Here is an 18,378-nt window from a genome sequence, read left to right on the forward strand (position 1 = left end):
CTGGTGCCGCACACACCGCCGGCCGCGCCGCCCAGCCCCGGCCCCGCCGCCGGGCCGGCACCTTGGAGAGCTCCGCGGCGGCGGGGCCGCGCTGCGCTGCCGGCGCGGCGCTGCGCGGGGACTGCGCGGGGGCTCTGCGCGGGGGGGAGCGCTGCGCGGGGCCCGGCGGCGCCGGGGCCGCCCCGCCGCCCCTCGGCAGCGCCCCGCCGGCCGCGGATGCGCCGCTCCGCCCCGGCTGCCGGCGAAGGAAGAAAAGTTTGGGGGCGACTTAGGGCCGCGGGAGCGCCGGAGGAGAAGGAGGATGCGCGGTTTCCCCGGCTGATCGGGAAGGAAGGATGACCGAGGGAGGATGTGCACCAGCAGCCAGATCATCGGGAGCCTCCTGGTGCTCTCCGTGCTGGAGATAGGGTTAGGGTTGTCCAGCGTGGCCGTGGGGGCGGTCAGTTTCAGCCTGGTCCTCACAGAGCATAAACCTCAGCTGGGAGACTCTTCTCCGGTATGGAGCGGGGTGTGTGTACGTTAGCCATTTCACTCTCTCTTTAACTCTTTATGGTGATGATCAGACCGTGCGAAGGCATGCCCCTCTCTTCCCTTTCCTTCCCTTCCCTTCCCTTCCCTTCCCTTCCCTTCCCCTCCGCGTGTGCATGCTGCGCCGAGAGAGCCTCGTCGGGTCCATTTCCAATGTGCATGGGGTATGGTCTGCATATTCGTGGGGCGAGGGGGGAGGCACGGGGGGCAGAGATGTATGTGTGTGTTGGGGGGATGGGATATGGGAGACCTCTTCTTTCTCGCTCCTTTTCATTTTTCAATTTTGCTGTGAACAATTGAACTTTCTGTGAACCCATTCTCTCACCTGGGAAAGCCCGATGCCTCGAGTGGAACACGGGCCGTAGCTTACAGTCTTTAAATTGACTGTGAATTTTGCTTTTAAAAAAAGAACAGCCCTGTCCCTTATGACGAGACTGTCAAAAGGTGTTTTAAAATAATGTCAAGGGTATGTCAGCTGAGTTCTGAGCTTTTGGAGGAAAAAGAGAAAGAGGAAATGGGAAGGAAAAGGAACGATATGTTCTCATGATCTGGGCACCCTGAGCTTCTTGTAAAATGAACAAAGAAATCAAACTCCAATAATGGGTTAATAGAAGCATCATGTTTTTATCACAGAGCATTTCTCACTTCTCAAAAACCTTTCTTATTTTTTCAGTTTGAGATATGCATGCTTCTAGGAAGAATTTTCCTCCAAATGGTTGTTTATGTTTATGAAACAAAGAGTGGGAAATATTGAATATTCAGCCTAAACATGAGTGGGCATTTTTGAACTCCAAAGCTGGTTTTGGCCAGCTTGGATTGTACAGCAGTTATTTCTAAAAGGATTGTTTGCTTTGCTTGAGATAAGATGATAAATGCAAAACACTCTCGGTTATTCGTCAGAGTCACCTCCTGTAATTTATAGATTCATTCTGAAAAAGTGCTTCATGTAATTTTCTCACTGTCAATAGTTATTAATTATTGACAATGGTCATAAATATTTTTGGTAGTATATAAACACAGACTGTGTTCTGTACTGCAGAACAGGTAGGTAGAGAAATGAGAATGAAGACCAGATAAGATAAGGCAGTGGCCAACAGGTAATGATATTATCAAAATCACTTCAGAGAGGGAGATTTCTGATCATTGCCGATGAAGAAAAGAAATTACTCAAAACCAGTGTCTATCTGAAGATTTAATGACAGAGGGCAATATCCTGGGTTTCTCTGAAGTCAAAGAGTTTTGATCAGTCAGTGAGATCAGTATTTTATGCAGTGATTACATTTAGTGACAGCACTATCACAGCTGGTACCATTTCATGACAATGCACATTTCCTACACAACTGCCTCATTCATTTTTATGGTTTGTACTAGCCATAGATCAAGATCCTATTGCATTAGATGTTGGCTCCAAGGACCTTATAATCGAAGCAATAGACAGATGTAGCATAAAAGGATGTAAGGGAGTATAAAGAAACAACAAACCAAAATTGATTGGTATAACAGGTGGTTGCATTAACACACCAGCAGTCTGGCTGATTTCAAGCTGTTTGTAGGTAGAGTTTTAGAGAGGAATAAGACAGAGGACAATGAAGTGATTTTGCATATGTTTATAGGAAATTCTCCCAATATGTGAGTGCAGAGGCACGGAAGGGAACCCAAAGGGACTTGTAACAAGTGGGTGAAGGATGCCCACCATCAGAGCCAGCAGAGACAGGCACCAACTGCTAGGAACTGTGCAACAACCGCAGGTTGGGTAGGCAGAGAAAGGCCACAAAGAAACTGTAAAGTGGAAGCAAGCAGCTTCTGCTTCACGTAAAAGAGGAAATGAGAAATCACAGCAGCATGCAGAGTGGCGTGACATGGTTATAAAAGCTTAATTACTTTGCCTTGAACTAAAGATCCTTGGTCTATATTGTCACCGTCATGGCACCCTCTTTGTACTATTCCAACAGTTCAAATTGTCTGTTAGGTTGCTTTCTTCTGACTAAAGGACTAGCAGGTGAGGCAGGACTGGAAGGGGCCAGAGATCTACTGCTCTCCAGGGGTGCTTAGGGCCATGGGTAACTAGGTCCAAACTAAAACAACTAGAGAAAGGTTTGTTTGCACTATCCTTAGAATTGTCCTGATGCAGAAATGGCATAAGCCACCTTTCTGCTCACTGGACCTTACACTGAGCTCATGCTGCCTGTATTAAAGAATATGTCTTGAATAAAATATGGGGTTTTTTTTCCAATTCAAACTCTTGAATTAAGGTTTTCCTTTGAGAAATGAAGGAATTGATTTCCTTAAGGAAAAGAAAGGAAAACTAACATTTTGAAATTTTAGGATGCAAAACACTGGAGTTAAGTTGAACAGTATCATGTCTCCTGTTGCAATATACCTGGAAATATACTGAAAACTTCTGACCCTGTTCTGTCCTTTCATGTGGGTGGAACTCTGCATAGGCCCAAGTTCATAAGGAAGTATATGGAGATAGCATCACCATGGAAACCCTAACCTGAATTCCTAAAATTTGGGCATCTTAAAATCACATATGTACATTCTATCTCCTATACGTGCCTCCCTTTGAGGCTCTGCATTTTATGTACATTAGCTTTCTTCTTAAAAGAGTTGTTCTTATTGCTCACTGTCTCCATTCAGCCAGAAAATTTACTAACGTAAGTTTAAGCGTGTGAATCCCACCCATAGGATTAGAGAAACAAGTGAAGTTAAGCATGGGCTGAAGTGCTCTGATCATTGTATGCCTTGCATTATGTATAAGCAAGCCAGGGAAAGTGGAGGAGACAAGCATGAAGAAATGGAAAGCCTAGACAATATCTACATCAAAAATGCATGGACATGGGAAAACAGTTTCTAAATTTGTTGTTCTCATTGGAGATGAGCTGCATTAAGATAGTAAGAGTTGTTTAAAAAGTAGCCAGAAGAAAACAACTGAAGGTGTGACTGACTTCTCAAATTATCTGGAGCATGTGGAGATGACTGTCCAATTTATTTTACATCATATTCAATCTGTTCTTTTTAAAATACGCCACAGCTGCTAAATTGCAAAAAAACACCCAAACACAAACAAACAAAAAAAACCCAGTCCCATATAACCTAAGGTGAACATGTTGATTTCTGGATTTTCTTTCGGTTTGTTATGAATGTATTGGTATAATCTATGCCACAGGCTGTGCTCAGTGTCTCCCAGACTTCTTTTTTTCAGAAAATGAGAATATAACCGTTCCAATTCAGTTATATGATGTACTATAGAAATGATACAACCAATGAGGATACTGAATGGCTAACACTACCATAGCAAGAATGACAGCACCCGTAGCAAAGACTTTTGCACAAACAAAAAAAAAAAATCAGACAATCATAATTCAGAAAGTATTCACAGATATTTTTAAATGGTCACATACTTTCCCATCTATATTTAGAACATAATGGTTTCATCACTATCACTAGGAGTAGTGACTATTCGCACACACACGTATATGGCTCTAATTCTCATTTATTCTGCAGTGGTGAATAAATTCTTGCTATAAATGAGATTCTCTCACAGACAGAGAGAATGAGAGACAAAAGCCACACCTTTAGTCAAATATGCCATCTATCTTCATATGCAAGAGAGATACCTGATGATTCACTTCTGGCTATGTCCCTCAGGAGTAATAGTTTCGTCCCTTATAAAGACAAATACCTAAATGTATTTGAGAGATACACCTTCTCTGAATGTTGGTCGGTCTGTCTGTCTGTAGCGGCAGTTATTGTTTACATGATTTGTGATTTTAGCACAGTGGAAGTCTGCCTACCCATTAAAAATCTGCATTTATAGTTTGGCTACAGAAATTTGCTCCAAGTTGGCACTTGCAATATTTGATTTCAATGACTTTTTTTACCCAGGATTTGAAGGAAAAGAAAAAGGGTGAGTCAGTATGGAACTCTCACAGAGCAAGAACATCATTTTAGGCTGTTAAATCAATGTTGGTGGCCTAAAATTTTAAAACATTAAATTTTGCATCTAGTTTTTACTGCTGCCAAGTTTCCTTTGGAAAGAACAGTCAAACTATTTTTTTTTTTTTTCAAAAGAACACTAAAAAATTCACATTATTGTTTAGTATGCAGACAAAATGCAGATGTGATCCTACTTTATTTTAACATGTGCATTGCATTTTCATCAAACTGACCATAATTCTGGCTGGCTCCTGCTCCTGATGAAATGAATCGCAGCACTAAGTGAGCTCAGTGGAAGCTGGAGAGAATTCTGTACCTATAGATGAGGGAGGACGTACCAAGCGTGGGAGCTTCTTGCTTTGCATGGAACCAGGACAATTCACTCCAGCTGAGAAGCCTTTCAGTAGGTTTTCTTTATCATTCAGACACTCCAGAAGCATAAAGCAATCTGGAAGACGGTCTGTCCAAGGCGACTTGTAGTTCCTGGGTTGTATTTAAGAGGATCTGTTGAATATACACTGACTTAAGCATATGCTTAAATGTTTTGCCGAGATAAGACTTTAGTTCACCTGCAGGGAATAATCTTTAATTTATTAATTTTTGAGATTAAACCAGTCATACTCTAACCTAAATATTTGATACAACAACAACAACAAAAAGCATTATTTACTATTTCTTATTCTGATAGGCCCTAAACAAGTAAAAAATAACATTATTTTCTGCTGAGAATTTGAGTGTTTTTCAAAATGACCAGAGGTTTTTTGAATCAGGTAGACTTTTGCGTTCAGAGACTCACTTCTAAATTTCCTTGAGTGTTTCTAAAAACCATTTCCCATTTTTAAAGGATCTCGTAGGCCTAGAACCAGATGAGTGGAAACACTAATCGCAGGGACTGGGATGGAATTTAAACTGCTTGAATATGGCTTGAATCACTGGGAATTGTAGCACCACCTGAGCTGATATGACCCAACAGCACACTGCCAGGTCAAAGTATTAGCTCAGATTAGACATATTTTAACACTATGTCTCACTTCAAATAGCACAGCACACCTCTCAGTATGAAAGATCTGGTGGGACACAGGGTTGAGTAGTGGCAATGGTGTTGCTTCTGGTTCTGAGTCTGGATGACTTGCAGCCAGCTAGACACTCCTGTCTCCACAACCCCTTGCATGGGACAACAACATCATTAGAAGTTTCCATCCCCCTTTTGCAAAGATTATTGTGTTTCTCTATGGAGGTAACGGGCAAACCTACTACCTTGGCTTGCTCTTTTTGCCTGTTGTCATTTTTCTCTAGTTTGATGCCTTTGTTTTCATGAGTGGATTCTGTGCCTTTTATGTCTGCACTAAGAAAACTTAATCTTTGTTCTGAAATACTGCCTTGAAGAGTTACAATTAGAGATACCGTCCTGATCAATTCATCTATTAGGGATTTCAGCTTTTTTCTCATTTGGATGGTGTTGAAGCAACAAGATTATTAAATAAAATGATGGTCCTTTCTAGACATTACTAATTTTAAATTCCTAGATATTCTCATGGTAGTTACTTGTTTATATAGTTTTAGTGTAAAACAAAGATTTTCTGGTTTACTACCTGACAAGAATAGATAGGTGTGAAGCTGTTGATTCTGTCTTGATGGTTTATTCTTCCACATGGGGGATTATTTGAATAGGTATGATATGCTTTCATTTTCACTGTGTTATATTCAAATTTGGAATAATTTCCCTTCCTCTATTCCATCAGATACATATGGATGACCCAGAATGCTGGAGGGCTTTCCACAGAGTGTATGTAGTTTGGGCTGCTTCTTTGTCATGAACAATAACTAGGGATCAAGCAGTCCTTACATTCAATGGGTTTTCTCTACTATTTTCTTCAGCCTCTCTCCAGAAAGATTTTCCATAGTCAGTTTTCATTTTCTCAAGGGAATTACACTCACCATTGCTTTTGCCTCCTCAAAACAGAAGAAAGAAAGGTTTCTTAGCTTCAATATACAATATAAAAATAGTTCCTTTTCTTCTGCATGATGGAAACCAAAAAATCTGTGGGTCTCTGCAGATATAACTACAACGGAATCTTTTTTTTTTTTCAGACTGCCAGTAAGAAAGCCTTCTTTTTTCCAGGAGAAAGTGAAAGAGGCCAAGTCTTTTTTTCCAGAAAATATGAAATAAGGATGGATCCAAACCACAAAACTTGAATCTAAATTGAGATTTCAGCCTCCTTACTGAAATTTCTGGGTGTTTGGGTCTGAGGTTTTGTTTCAAGCCCATATTTAATATAAAGTAAATTAAAGCAGGCTCAAAATAAACACTCTCCTTTTCTGGGAGGTCCTTGGTTCTTTATTCCAAAGTTGAACAGACCAAAAGAGAGATTTCCGCCATTTGTGATCAGTCCTGCCTAACCAGGGAGGTCCCAGTTGACTGAAGGTTAGCAAATGTGACACCCATCTACAAGAAAGGCTGCGAGGAGGATCTGGGGAACTACAGGCCTGTCATTGTGACCTCAGTGCCAGGGAAGGTTATGGAGCAGACCATCTTGAGTGCCATCACACGGCACGTACAGGACAACCAGGCAATCAGGCTCAGTCAGAATGGGTTTGTGAAAGGCAGGTCCCACTTGACTAACCTGGTCTCCTTCTATGACACGGTGACTCACTTAGTGGATGAGGGAAAGGCTGTGGATGTTGTCTACCTAGACTTTAGTAAATACACAGTACTGTGTGTAAAGTTTAAATGGTATAACATATTGTCATGAAGATAAAATCCTTCAGGATAGACAAGAACAGAGAGAGGCAAGACAGCAGAGCCCCTGGTGGCTGTATTCCAGTTGACAGTATTATAAAATAGAAGAGTTCAAAATTAAAAGACAAACAGGAACAAACAAAGGAAATTCCTTTTGAGTCTCATTTGTACTTCCATTCTTTTTCTGGTACAAAGAGCTAGTGTAGTTTCTCCCATCCACTTTTCACTACTGCTGATCACAACACTGAGACATCAAAAATTTTACAGGACTTTACTATAGCACCAACAAAAAAATTCCCTGAGTCCTTAGGTATTCTATCAAAAAGCAATAATCAGAAGAGTCAAACACATAACGTCGCACGGACTTCTTAACCTTTCTAGAGGTCTCCACATTGAGAAGCCTGGCTAAGGCAACTCTGCATGAGCAGAGTTCCTGAGCCCCGGGTATTGCTAATATTCTCTCTGTAAAGCAGGTTTCCACTGCTTCCAGTGAATCAGAATCCTCTGCAGCCTCAGAAGAGAGTGGTAAACTTGGCTCACCATGTTCAAAGCTCTGCATGAGGTTTAATTGCCTGACACTGTGGCTCAAATTCATCCATTGGTTTTAATCGCAAAATGCCTGCTGTCATAAATAAATAAACATACTGCTTTTTGGGCAAGCCTTTTCTCTGTGAATGTAACACAGACTGTCATCTAAAAAAACCCCAGAATAATATTAATCCTTTGCTACTGTCCAAGTGCTTTTCTTCCAAGGTTTTTAACATGTTCAGGCACACTACTGCATTCAGTTTCACAACTGGTTTGTCTCATAGTCATAATGTTTATAAAACTTTGGCGTGACCTTCTCAGGCTCACACAGAAGGAAGTGGAAGAACCAGGAATACCCAACTCCTATCAGTTAGAATAGAATAGAATAGAATAGAATAGAATAGAATAGAATAGAATAGAATAGAATAGAATAAACAGAACAGAATATTTCAGTTGGCTCTCTCTTGAGTTCTTTAACTCAACAGAACACCTTATTCCTTGTGTATATGTATAAATATTGTACATGTACAGAGAGAGAAAATACAGAGCATACATACAGACCGTGACACAATACAATAGTATCACAGAAACATAGAATCATAGAATATTTCAAATTGGAAGGGACCCATAAGGATTACCAACCCCAACTCCCTGCTCCTCTCAGGACTACCTAAAACTAAACCATATGACTAAGTGCATCATCCAGATGCTCCTTGAACTCTGACAGGCTTGGTGCCATGATCATTTCCCTGGGGAGCCTGTTCCAGTGACCGACCACCCTCTCAGTGAAGAATCTTTTCCTAATATCCAATCTGAACTTCCCCTGATGCAACTTCATTTCATTTCCTATGGCTGGTCATCAGAGAGAGGAGATCAGCATCTCCCCCTCTGCTGCCCACCTTGCAGAAGTTGCAGACCCCTCAGCCTTCTCTTCTCCAACCTGAACAAACCAAGTGACGTCAGCTGCTCCTCATAAGTTTTGCCCTCAAGATCTTTCACCATCTTGGTCACTCTCCTCTGCACACACTCTAATAGTCTGATGTCCTTCTTATATTGAGGAGCCCAAAACTGCACAGAGCACTTGAGATGGGGCTGCACCAGTGCAGTGTAGAGTGGGACAATCAGTTCCCTCAACTGGCTAGCTATGCTGTGCTTGTGCACCGCAGGTTGGCCATTTTGGTTGCCAAGGCACACTGTTGACTCATATTTAACTCGCCATCAGTCCAAACCCCCAGATCTCTTTCTGTGGGGCTGCTCTCCAGCCTCTCATCTCCCAGATTGTACGTATAACTAGGATTACCATGACCCATGTGCAGAATCCAGCACTTGTTCTTATTAAATTTCATATGGTTGGTGATTGGCCAGCTCTCTAGTCTGACCAGATCTCTCTTTAAGGCCTCTCTACCCTGAAGAGAGTCCACAGCTCCTCCTAATTTAGTATCATCATCAAATTTACTTAATGTACATTTGACTCCTGCATCCAGATCATTAGCCCAGGTAGTCCCTGAGATACTTCAATTCTGGAATACAGTAGTCATCCCTTGATTTTGAGAAGCCAGTACCTTAGGGCTTGCAGATTAGCTCATTCACTATTCTTTTGATTCAACTGGGAAATACCTTAGGTAATATATGTGTATATGGCAGTACATAAAGGTGATTTGGAAAGGTGTGTGCCCTGTCCTTGAAAAACAGTAAAGAATAGAAGAACTGCCCAAACTGATGGATTCTAATGCTGAGCAAATCTCTAATTTTCTTGTTCCTTTGATCATATGCAAGGCTAATATAATTTGTTCATTACATTCCCTTCTGGGTAGCAAAGACTGTACAATGGAAATAGAAAGTCTTCTCTGATTGAAATCAATGGTAAAAAAATCCATTGACTCTAATAGGAAGAGAATTAGAGCATTCTTGACAGAATGGGTGAACTGTTCTTTCATCTTTGAAGGTAAATTACCAAAACCCCAGCTTTTTAAACTAGTTAACATATACTTGTTACAAGTTGAAACTATCTTTGATGGTATCTTCCAGATCCTTTCTGTAAGCTTTCCAGAACTCATAAATTTTTCCTTATACACTATTTTCCTATTGATCCTATTCAATCACTGCAGAGCAAAATTGTATTAATAATCTGCTTTATCAAGCCTGACTGAATAGAACTTAATTAGAGTGATGTCTTGAATAATTTTTTTTGAGATTTCTGCCTTAATGTTGAGAAATACCAAACACTACATGTGAAAATCTGAAGCATGCCTTCAGTTGAACGCAATCTGCAATGACAGGATTGGGAGTGAAACTCCAAAACTTCACAGAAAGCCTGAGTGAAAACTTACAAGGCAGGTGTGATAGTTCTGAGCTGAAATCTCCTCTGTGAAACCCATTGTTTTTTTGATTTTTATTCCAATGGTTGAGCTCCAGTATGATTACCAGTTGTATGTCCTGACCCATTCAGCACCACGGTCTACCTGACTTGGCCTTCTCCGTAATCAGATTGGTATGAAGTCTACATCCCAAGCTTAGTATAGAGGCAAATAATAAAAAAAAAATAAATAACCATGATAATGGTAGGAACTGATTCAATGGGCGTAACTCAGAGTAAAAATACATCCCAAGGCTTATGCTTAGCTATATGCATGAACTTACTTTAGTTGGAGGGAGAATGTACTAAAACACCTCCTCAACTGAGATACTGAAATTGCAAAATTTTGGAGGGTAAATGAGATGTAGATGCAATATATTAAATGGACCCTGAATGCTGTATAGAAACTGCTTAATTTCAGCCAGGTCTGTTCTGTGATTTAATCCTAAATTATGGTCAAGCAGAGCCTTTCGCTAGAAATACCATCGCAGTGCAAAAAGGATGTGGAAGAATCCAGTTTTAAAACTATAAAATTACTTCCCGATAGAGGTGTAGGATTAACTTTACTGAAAATAAGTAGCACAGATTTCTTAATAAAGGAGCTTATGAGGTATCAAAGAAATCTTTTGACAGTATTACAAACACCTGGAGAAGGCCTTATTGCTTTCATACAACTACTGTAGTTCCTACCATGACTGCTCCCTCAGGGACTGTTCGCTGTTTCCCTTGTTAAACTTTTTTAGAGGAGGAAAAAGAGACATCAGAGAACGTCATCAGTCTTTGACACAGGTCACTAAAAAGCATTAACATCTAATCATATCAGCTGGTAGGGGGTGTTTCTGTTTTTGTTAATTAGTTTTTGCCTAATGCTTGATGCGACAATTAGCGGACCAGTTTGTGAAAAGGAACTACATGAAAAAAAGCACAGGTACCTTCATGCTATCTCTTGCAAAGTGGGCTATCTAGAATCTGAAACAGATTTTCCTGCATGTTCAGTGTAGCCACACCAACAGATGTACTCATGTTTCCACCTGCACCCACAGAGAGGACTGAATGCCATTCTTGCCCAAAGTTCCACTGGCTTGAGGACAACAATCCATGTCTGATCCCCCAGTGGTTCACCCTGTAGGATCATGGCATTAAGCACCTCAGCTATGCTTGAAAGTAGATGATTTGGATCACTGACTACTACCTTGATAAACTTTTTGTAAAAAAAAAAAAGTCTTGCTTGCAACATTGGGGTTTTTTTTCATGTTTTGTTTACCCAAGCAGCTTAAAAGTAGGACTTTTTTTTCTTTTTTTATAAGTAATCATCCTCGGTCTGACTTCTCATTCCAGTTTCTTCTTCTCGGATAAGTATGTTTATGGTTGAGTTATAACTTCCTGAAACATAAGGTTTGTGATTAAAATGCTGACAACAACTGTAACCATTGCCTAACCTACTGTTGTGGTCACCACTACAGCAACACAGCAGGATTTAAACTTAAGACCTTAAATGATGAAATCACAGAATCACGGATAATTGGTATTTTCTTTCTTTGCAGTTTCTGCTTTGTGGTATATGTGGAATATTGTGCGCCAAAAAAAAATCTGGACTCGTTGTAAGTTTTTCCACTGCATATATAACACATAAGTATCTGAAAGGAATACTTATCTAACTTGAACTCCTTACTGGGGGCTTTCTGTGTCCAAGAGTTTCTGATAAAATGTCAGTAAGTAAAAATTGCAAGTCAGCAGTCAAAAAAAGTAATCAGCACTTTGGGTTAATCAAGGAAAACAAAGAAGTTCTGAAATGGCCTATTTAGGCCATGACTATTTAAGCCACACATCCTTATTTATCCCTGTCTGGACAAATACGGATGGAAAACCTGTTGACACAAATTTGTGTCAAGTCAGTAAAAACTTCCCCAATAACTCCACTGGATTTTAACTTCTCTCCTTCTGTGAAGTGTGGCATGACTGGGCTGCCACCTCAAATGAGGCTGCTGACCAACTTGGACCCTAGATATCGTAGCTGTTCACTGTTTTAATAAGTTCTTTTTGCAATCAGAATCATGAATAAGCCAGTTTTAAAGTGATGGTGGATGTTTTCTGTCTCTTCTAAGAATCAGAAGTACAGTAATTTTTCTGACTGCAGCAAAATGGTGTCACAACAGAACTTTATGTTAGAGACATGATCCTATTGTAAGTGATAATGTCTGGATTAATTTTCTGTCAGCTTGATTATTCTGCCATATACAGACGGAAGTCATGTAAAACCAGCAGAAGTGTGAAAAGAATCAAGATCTCTTTCAAATTATTTTTGCATATCAATGAGTTATCCTAAACCCTGCTACAATGACAGCCTCATTTCTTAAAGTGTGTCGACCATAACCAGTTTCTAAAAGCTGTCTGTTCTGGCTGTCTCGTGGAATAGCCACTTCCCAGTGGACTGCAGCACACAGCCTGAATGATACATTCCTGATGAAATTCTCATCCCAGTTGTGTACAGAAGTGGTCTGTAAGGCTCCATAAATTGTTCCGACCACAGTAGGATAAGTACATACACAAAGCCATACTGAGTAACATCAAGGGCCCATCTAGATCAAGACCTGACAGGCCATCAGTCAAGGGAATGAATAAGACAATAATTTAGAAGTGTCTCCATAATACGGTCTTTTGCCTTCAAGTCATTTGTGGCTCAAGGACATCCTGAACCAGGGTGGCATCTCTGTGATTAAAGTGATAGGAGGTCTTTAAACGTGTCTCATTAATTGCAGCCTGTTTCGCATCCTTCTAAAGTTCCCAGAAACATTTCAACAAAGTTAAAAACGAACAAAAAACCCACAACCAAGCACATAGTTGCCACACAGACCTTTTGTAGAGCCGCATCACAGATTTCTTTGTTGTTTCTCTTGCTTCTTTGTCCAGCACATTCACCTTGAACACTTTTAAAGTCCCCACAAAAGCTGTAGAAAGCCTCCAAACTGCTGTCTGACTGAACAAATTAGAATTGAACAGGAGGCAGAGTCAGATGGCACACAAAGCAAGAGAGATTCACCACAAATACATGAGGCGTTCACTCCTGAGGAGCGGTGAGAAACTGCACAACAGAAAATTATGACACATTCTGTCATGTTACTGTTTTTAATGAAATCCTGGAAATCAAAAGATTTGTGTCCTGGTAGTCCTTCCATTGACTAGCTTTTAACATGAGCAACTCATTCTACCCAATGTTATCTTACATGCAACATCAATCTTAACTCTTGTACACCAGAAGGTATTGTATTCCCTTGGAGCTCTGTAGGAGCTGAGGGAGATAAAAAGGAATGTCTGTGTAGTGTTTTGCAGTCCATGATGCTATTGAAGCATTTGAATTATGGTTAGTCTCATTTTTATATGAATGAATCTGTCTCTGAAAAATGTTACCGTGACGTAACCTCTCTTGTCTTTCTTGACAGATGATACTTTTTTCTGCCTGTTGCATCTGTGGACTAATTGGAGGAATCTTAAATTTTCAATTTCTTCGTGCTCTGACAAAGAAGTCATCTGCTCTCTATTCTTTGCATCTTGCCTCCATGTCTCTTGCATGCATTGGAATTGGTGGTTGCACCCTTTCTTCATGGCTCACTTGTCGGCTAGCCAGCTATGAACAAAGGCGAATGTTCTCAGAAAGAGAACATTCATTGCATCACTCCCATGAAATGGCAGAAAAAGTGAGTTGTGTGTCCTCCTTTATTTGTTGTGCTTCTCCTGAAATGCTACTGTATGTGTTAACATTTACAATTGGCAAGAGATGTATTCAGTTTTCAGTTTTATATGAGGAAGAGCTTCTGGGAAATTAAACGCTGCCATTCTGTGTAAGCTTTGTTATGTTGCGTTATATGGAGCTATTTTTAGGTACTGTGTATTTGCAGTACATCCATTTCAATGAAGTACATCCATTTTCAACATAATTCCATTGTATAGCTGTCCAAGGGCTTAGCTGCTAAATATAGCACTTCATAAATAATTGGAAGCCTTATTAATATGGATTATCATGTATTGTATTGTGAAAAAGCACAGAATGCTTTCTGTAACCACATCATTGCATGCTTCCAGGATTTAATCAATTTCTTCCTCTCCCAAGTACTCAGCTTATAAAGTAGGTTATTTAAACACAAAAGCCACAGTTCACAAACCTAGATGACTAAACCTAAGCACCTAAGGGCATATTTAGACACCTATATGAAACTGGTCTGATTTGCAGCAGCACCGAGCATTTACAGCATTTACTGTCTTTCTCTGTTAAAAGGAAGCTTACCAAGGTGTCTAGGTCCCTGCTTAGGTGTTGAAACTTAAGTTCCCAAAGTTGAGCATGTAGGGCCAAAAGAATTAACTGAAAAGAGTTCTTGAAATCATCTCCTTAGAGTTACAGATCTGATTAATATTTGAGAAGAAAAATGTTCACGGACGTCCTGTGCTTTACGTTTGTACTTTGTATCCAATGACTTTCATTTGAGAAATGAGTAGAGAAGGGAACAAAAGCCAAGTGGGCTACACATCTAAACCTCCGTGTGCAAGTTTGCATTACAGCGAAGTTCAATAGTCTGTATCGTATCATTGAGACATCCGAACAGCAGAGCGAGGATTAATTCATTCAGACTGTAGAATGTTCTCAGATTCCCTGACAAAACAAGATACAGCAGTTAATCGTCCATTAAGTAAAAATTACTTGTTGCTATTCTTTGGTTTCGTAACTAAGATGAGACTCCAAGCAGAAATATAGACTGAATTCACTCTAGAAGATATTTGAAACATGTTTTAAAAAGTTAAATAGTATAGGTTACAACAGTACCAAAACAGCGTGATAAAATCAAGGGAAGAGATACATTTCTCCCTCTCATTTTAAAATGAAGCAGAACTCTGTTGAGCTATGTAGGCAAGTATGACCGTGGTCTTGCAGATGGTAGGCTAGATCCTGCCTTTCAAAGATGCTCTTGCCTCAACAAGGACAAAGATGAAGCCCATTTGAGAGAAAAAGGGAGAGGCTGAAGATGACCATGTATAGCAGTAGTTCACCTCCTCCTTTCCTGGCCCGATGACCTCCTTAGCTTTTAGACACTAAGCAGTGAGGACTGCCAGATGCCCACTTTTCTTGGGTGAAGGGCTATGATGCATGTACAGAGCAGCCCTATTGCACATGCTCAGCGAATGTGGGATGTGCCCCACTGATGGTGGACTCCCTGCATGTGTGTTGTAGAATCAGGTATGCATGTGTAGCTGGTCTGATCTGGGACTTCATAGACCTACAGCCTGCGGACAGTCTGCTGCTGGCAGGTTTGAGTACATTAGCTCAAAGCATGCCCCTAAAAAATAATGAAGGCTACTGAAAAACTTACATTAAATTAGGCCCTGATTTAGAAAAAAGCGTTAAAGTGTTTTATATATAAGACTATTTTGTATATTTATACTCATATACAGTAATATAGACATGTACTGCATGTGCATTTGTTTGTGCTATATTTATTGTATAATTGTTATATTTATATTAGAGATTGAGGGGTATTGAAATAACCGACCTGCCCAGCTGCCCGGTGGTTCCCCCGACACCAGAGTTACCTCCAAGGTACGCTGAACACTAGGGAGCTACCATGTTGTTATGTCACTTCAGGAAGGGCCACCTCTAAGAGTAAGTCATAGTTTCAGCTAATCAAAGTTGGCTGATGCTGTGATGTCACTCTGAGTCAGGAATGGTGCTTCCAGGTAGTGACATAATTCTACATGGTGAATGCTGCAATCTGGAAGTAAGTTGAGTATTTAAAATATTCACCCTAGTTACAGACATCCAAATGCTCCTATTTGGATGTTGCCACCATTGACTCACTCTGCTTCTAATCTGTGTGCTCCTTCGTTTCTTGAATTCAGCAACATTTTTTAATTTATTAATACTTTTATTTTTGAAAACATAAATATTGGGGGAAATAAATGTTTTTCAATATTTTCTGGAATTATGATGATATTGTAATAGCTGATGTCTGCAGAGGATTTAAATGATAAAGCTGACAAAAGAAAATTTACACTCCCTCACAAGTAGCTTTCTGTCAGATCATTACTATCAACCTGTTGTTGACTGATAGTTGGTGTTAAATGGCTTTGGTATTCTTGGTTCCTTTCCCAGCTGACTGCTATCTTCAGCGTAGATCCAACAAAGGGTTTAGGCACCTACAAACAGGCAAAACGTAGTGCCTCATTTCAGAGCAGACAGCCCCCAAACTGGGACCCAGAGCCCAGTGTTAGGCATGCATGTTCCTCTTCAGTATATGAGGAGAATAAAGCACCGTACAAAACCATCCAACACCATCACCTGCCAAATGGAGAGCTGGGTAGTAGAAAATGATCAAAATTCAGTAAGTTTATACAGCTTATTTTCTTTGAAGCTTACGCTTGATTCAGGAGTATTAATTGGCAAGGCTACTTGGTTTGATGGCCCTAAGTTTACTTTGTAGAGAGGAATAGGACATCCTTTCTTTCAAAAACTGCACAGGGAACAATTAAGTCTTGTGGTCTACTTTAAAATGTAGCTAGTAACACCTGAGAGAGAAGGCACCAGTGCTTCCACTTTATGTTGAACTCTGAGTTCCTGTCTCTGCCTCCCAAACCATTTATAAAATCAAATATTGTGGATTAAAAAAGAGAGAGGAATAAAGACCAGGTCCCAGAATTTTCTTCTCTTTACCGAGTATGTATGCTACAGAGTCAGGCTTGCTCTTTCTGATTTTCTCTTTCTTTGTTTAGCCCAGTGAACCTTGCTTTACTTTCTTTACAGAAACTTCCAGAAGAAGGGGGACAATCGAATCCCTTTTCTTCCACATTTTCTCCAAGTGTACATAGGAGGTAGAAGAGGTGAATTTAATCTTTCCATGCAGAGAAGAGCTTCTGGTTCTCATGCAAATATTTTAGAACTAGCCCAACTGTGGCACCTCCACCTCATCTACCTGAATTTTAAAAAGAATAGCCCAAACTGCATTTTCATGTGTGCCCATTCCTTTTGGCATAGTTGGATATTCGCTGGGATATGCCATTGGACATAAGCAGCAGACCATTTCTGCATCTGAATTCAATTTGGTATGAAATAGGCCTAGGACTGCTCAGAATAAGGCAGTTCTGAGCATAAACTCTGTGTGGCCTTGCAGTCTTGAAGGTCAGAGAACTGCTTAATTAACGTAGCCATCGCCAGGCTTAGACAGCTGCTAAGTAGGTATTGTTTGGATTGCAATTTGAGAATTAGAAAATCTAAACTCCAAACAAATTTTGGTTTAGGTGCTTTAAGATTCTGACTCACGATCAGGTCAGCTTACTCTGAGATGATTCATCTGCCACTTGAGTAGCAATTGCTGAACTGCTAAAAATTGTAGTCTGGCATACTAAAGGAAAACCAAAATCAGTCCCACCCCAAGGCAAGCAGTCAACCCCCTTAAACCCTGTTTGGATCTAGACCTACTTCCCAAACGTCTGTCCCAGCTAGCATTGAATGGCATCTGTTTGTAGCATGTCAGCACAGAAAAAGTTTTGAATGGAAAAAAAGACTTAACTACCATCTTTGTAGATTGCCACACAAGCTTGAATTCACGCACTTTCAAAGGACAACATCACAAAACTTGCACGGATGCCATCAATGCTGTATGTATGGTCTGAGAGTAATGTCCAACTCAATCAGTATCAATGAGTCTATCAGCTTTCAAATGTACTTAATTTATGCAGGAAGAAATGTGATTTCTTTTTATTTACAGTGAGATTTATCGAGCCAAGTAAAAAATGTAAAGTTTTTCTGACTGATCGAAATTCAGAGTTTGTTAAATTTTTGTTACAACCTTAGCTAACTGAATTTCAAGCACCATAAAATAATTGTAATTTTAATTAATGTTTTCTATTCTTGTTCCAGGAAATGACAGACAACCTAAGCAATGGTGGCCCACATCTGATTTATAATGGAAGTGTATATTAAGAGATTTTAAAAAGTTCCATGGAAAGAAGTGGGTTTAGAATTTTCTTCAGGAAAAAAATAGACTCCAAGAAATTAAGAAAATGGAACTATCTTAGCTTTTATGGCTCAAATGTCACAACTGCAGAACAGCACAGTTGCATTTCCCTTTTAGAAACACGTTCAAAATTTGTCTCCTAAACATTTTCCGGATATACAATATTTATTCATTTCCTGGCTACTCTCTTTTGTTTTTTTATCTGAATAACTTTTCAGAATTGTGATAGTATTTGAAATAGACTTCTCAAGACTCTTCTTCTCATGAAGACTCAAAACCCAGAAAAA

The 18,378-nt window shown here is 40.0% G+C and overlaps 1 protein-coding gene across 1 annotated transcript; it reads left to right on the forward strand.

Moving 5' to 3' along the window:
* The first annotated feature begins 349 nt into the window (after positions 1-349).
* TMEM196 (transmembrane protein 196) lies at positions 350-18,057 on the forward strand. The gene is made up of 4 exons (XM_054190593.1): positions 350-496; positions 11,636-11,692; positions 13,532-13,786; positions 17,995-18,057. Exons 1-4 carry the CDS (start codon positions 350-352, stop codon positions 18,055-18,057), a joined length of 522 nt encoding a protein of 173 aa, XP_054046568.1.
* Positions 18,058-18,378: the final 321 nt, after the last annotated feature.

This window comes from Rissa tridactyla, chromosome 2, assembly GCF_028500815.1.
Source record: "Rissa tridactyla isolate bRisTri1 chromosome 2, bRisTri1.patW.cur.20221130, whole genome shotgun sequence".
NCBI classification, from domain to species: Eukaryota; Metazoa; Chordata; class Aves; order Charadriiformes; family Laridae; genus Rissa; species Rissa tridactyla.

Coding starts and splice junctions, on each gene's coding strand:
- TMEM196 (XM_054190593.1), top strand. CDS start 350: ATGTGCACCAGCAGCCAGATCATCGGGAGCCTCCTGGTGCTCTCCGTG. Junction 497..11,635: donor AGCTGGGAGACTCTTCTCCG/GTATGGAGCGGG, acceptor CTTTCTTTGCAG/TTTCTGCTTTGTGGTATATG. Junction 13,787..17,994: donor CCCATGAAATGGCAGAAAAA/GTGAGTTGTGTG, acceptor TTCTTGTTCCAG/GAAATGACAGACAACCTAAG.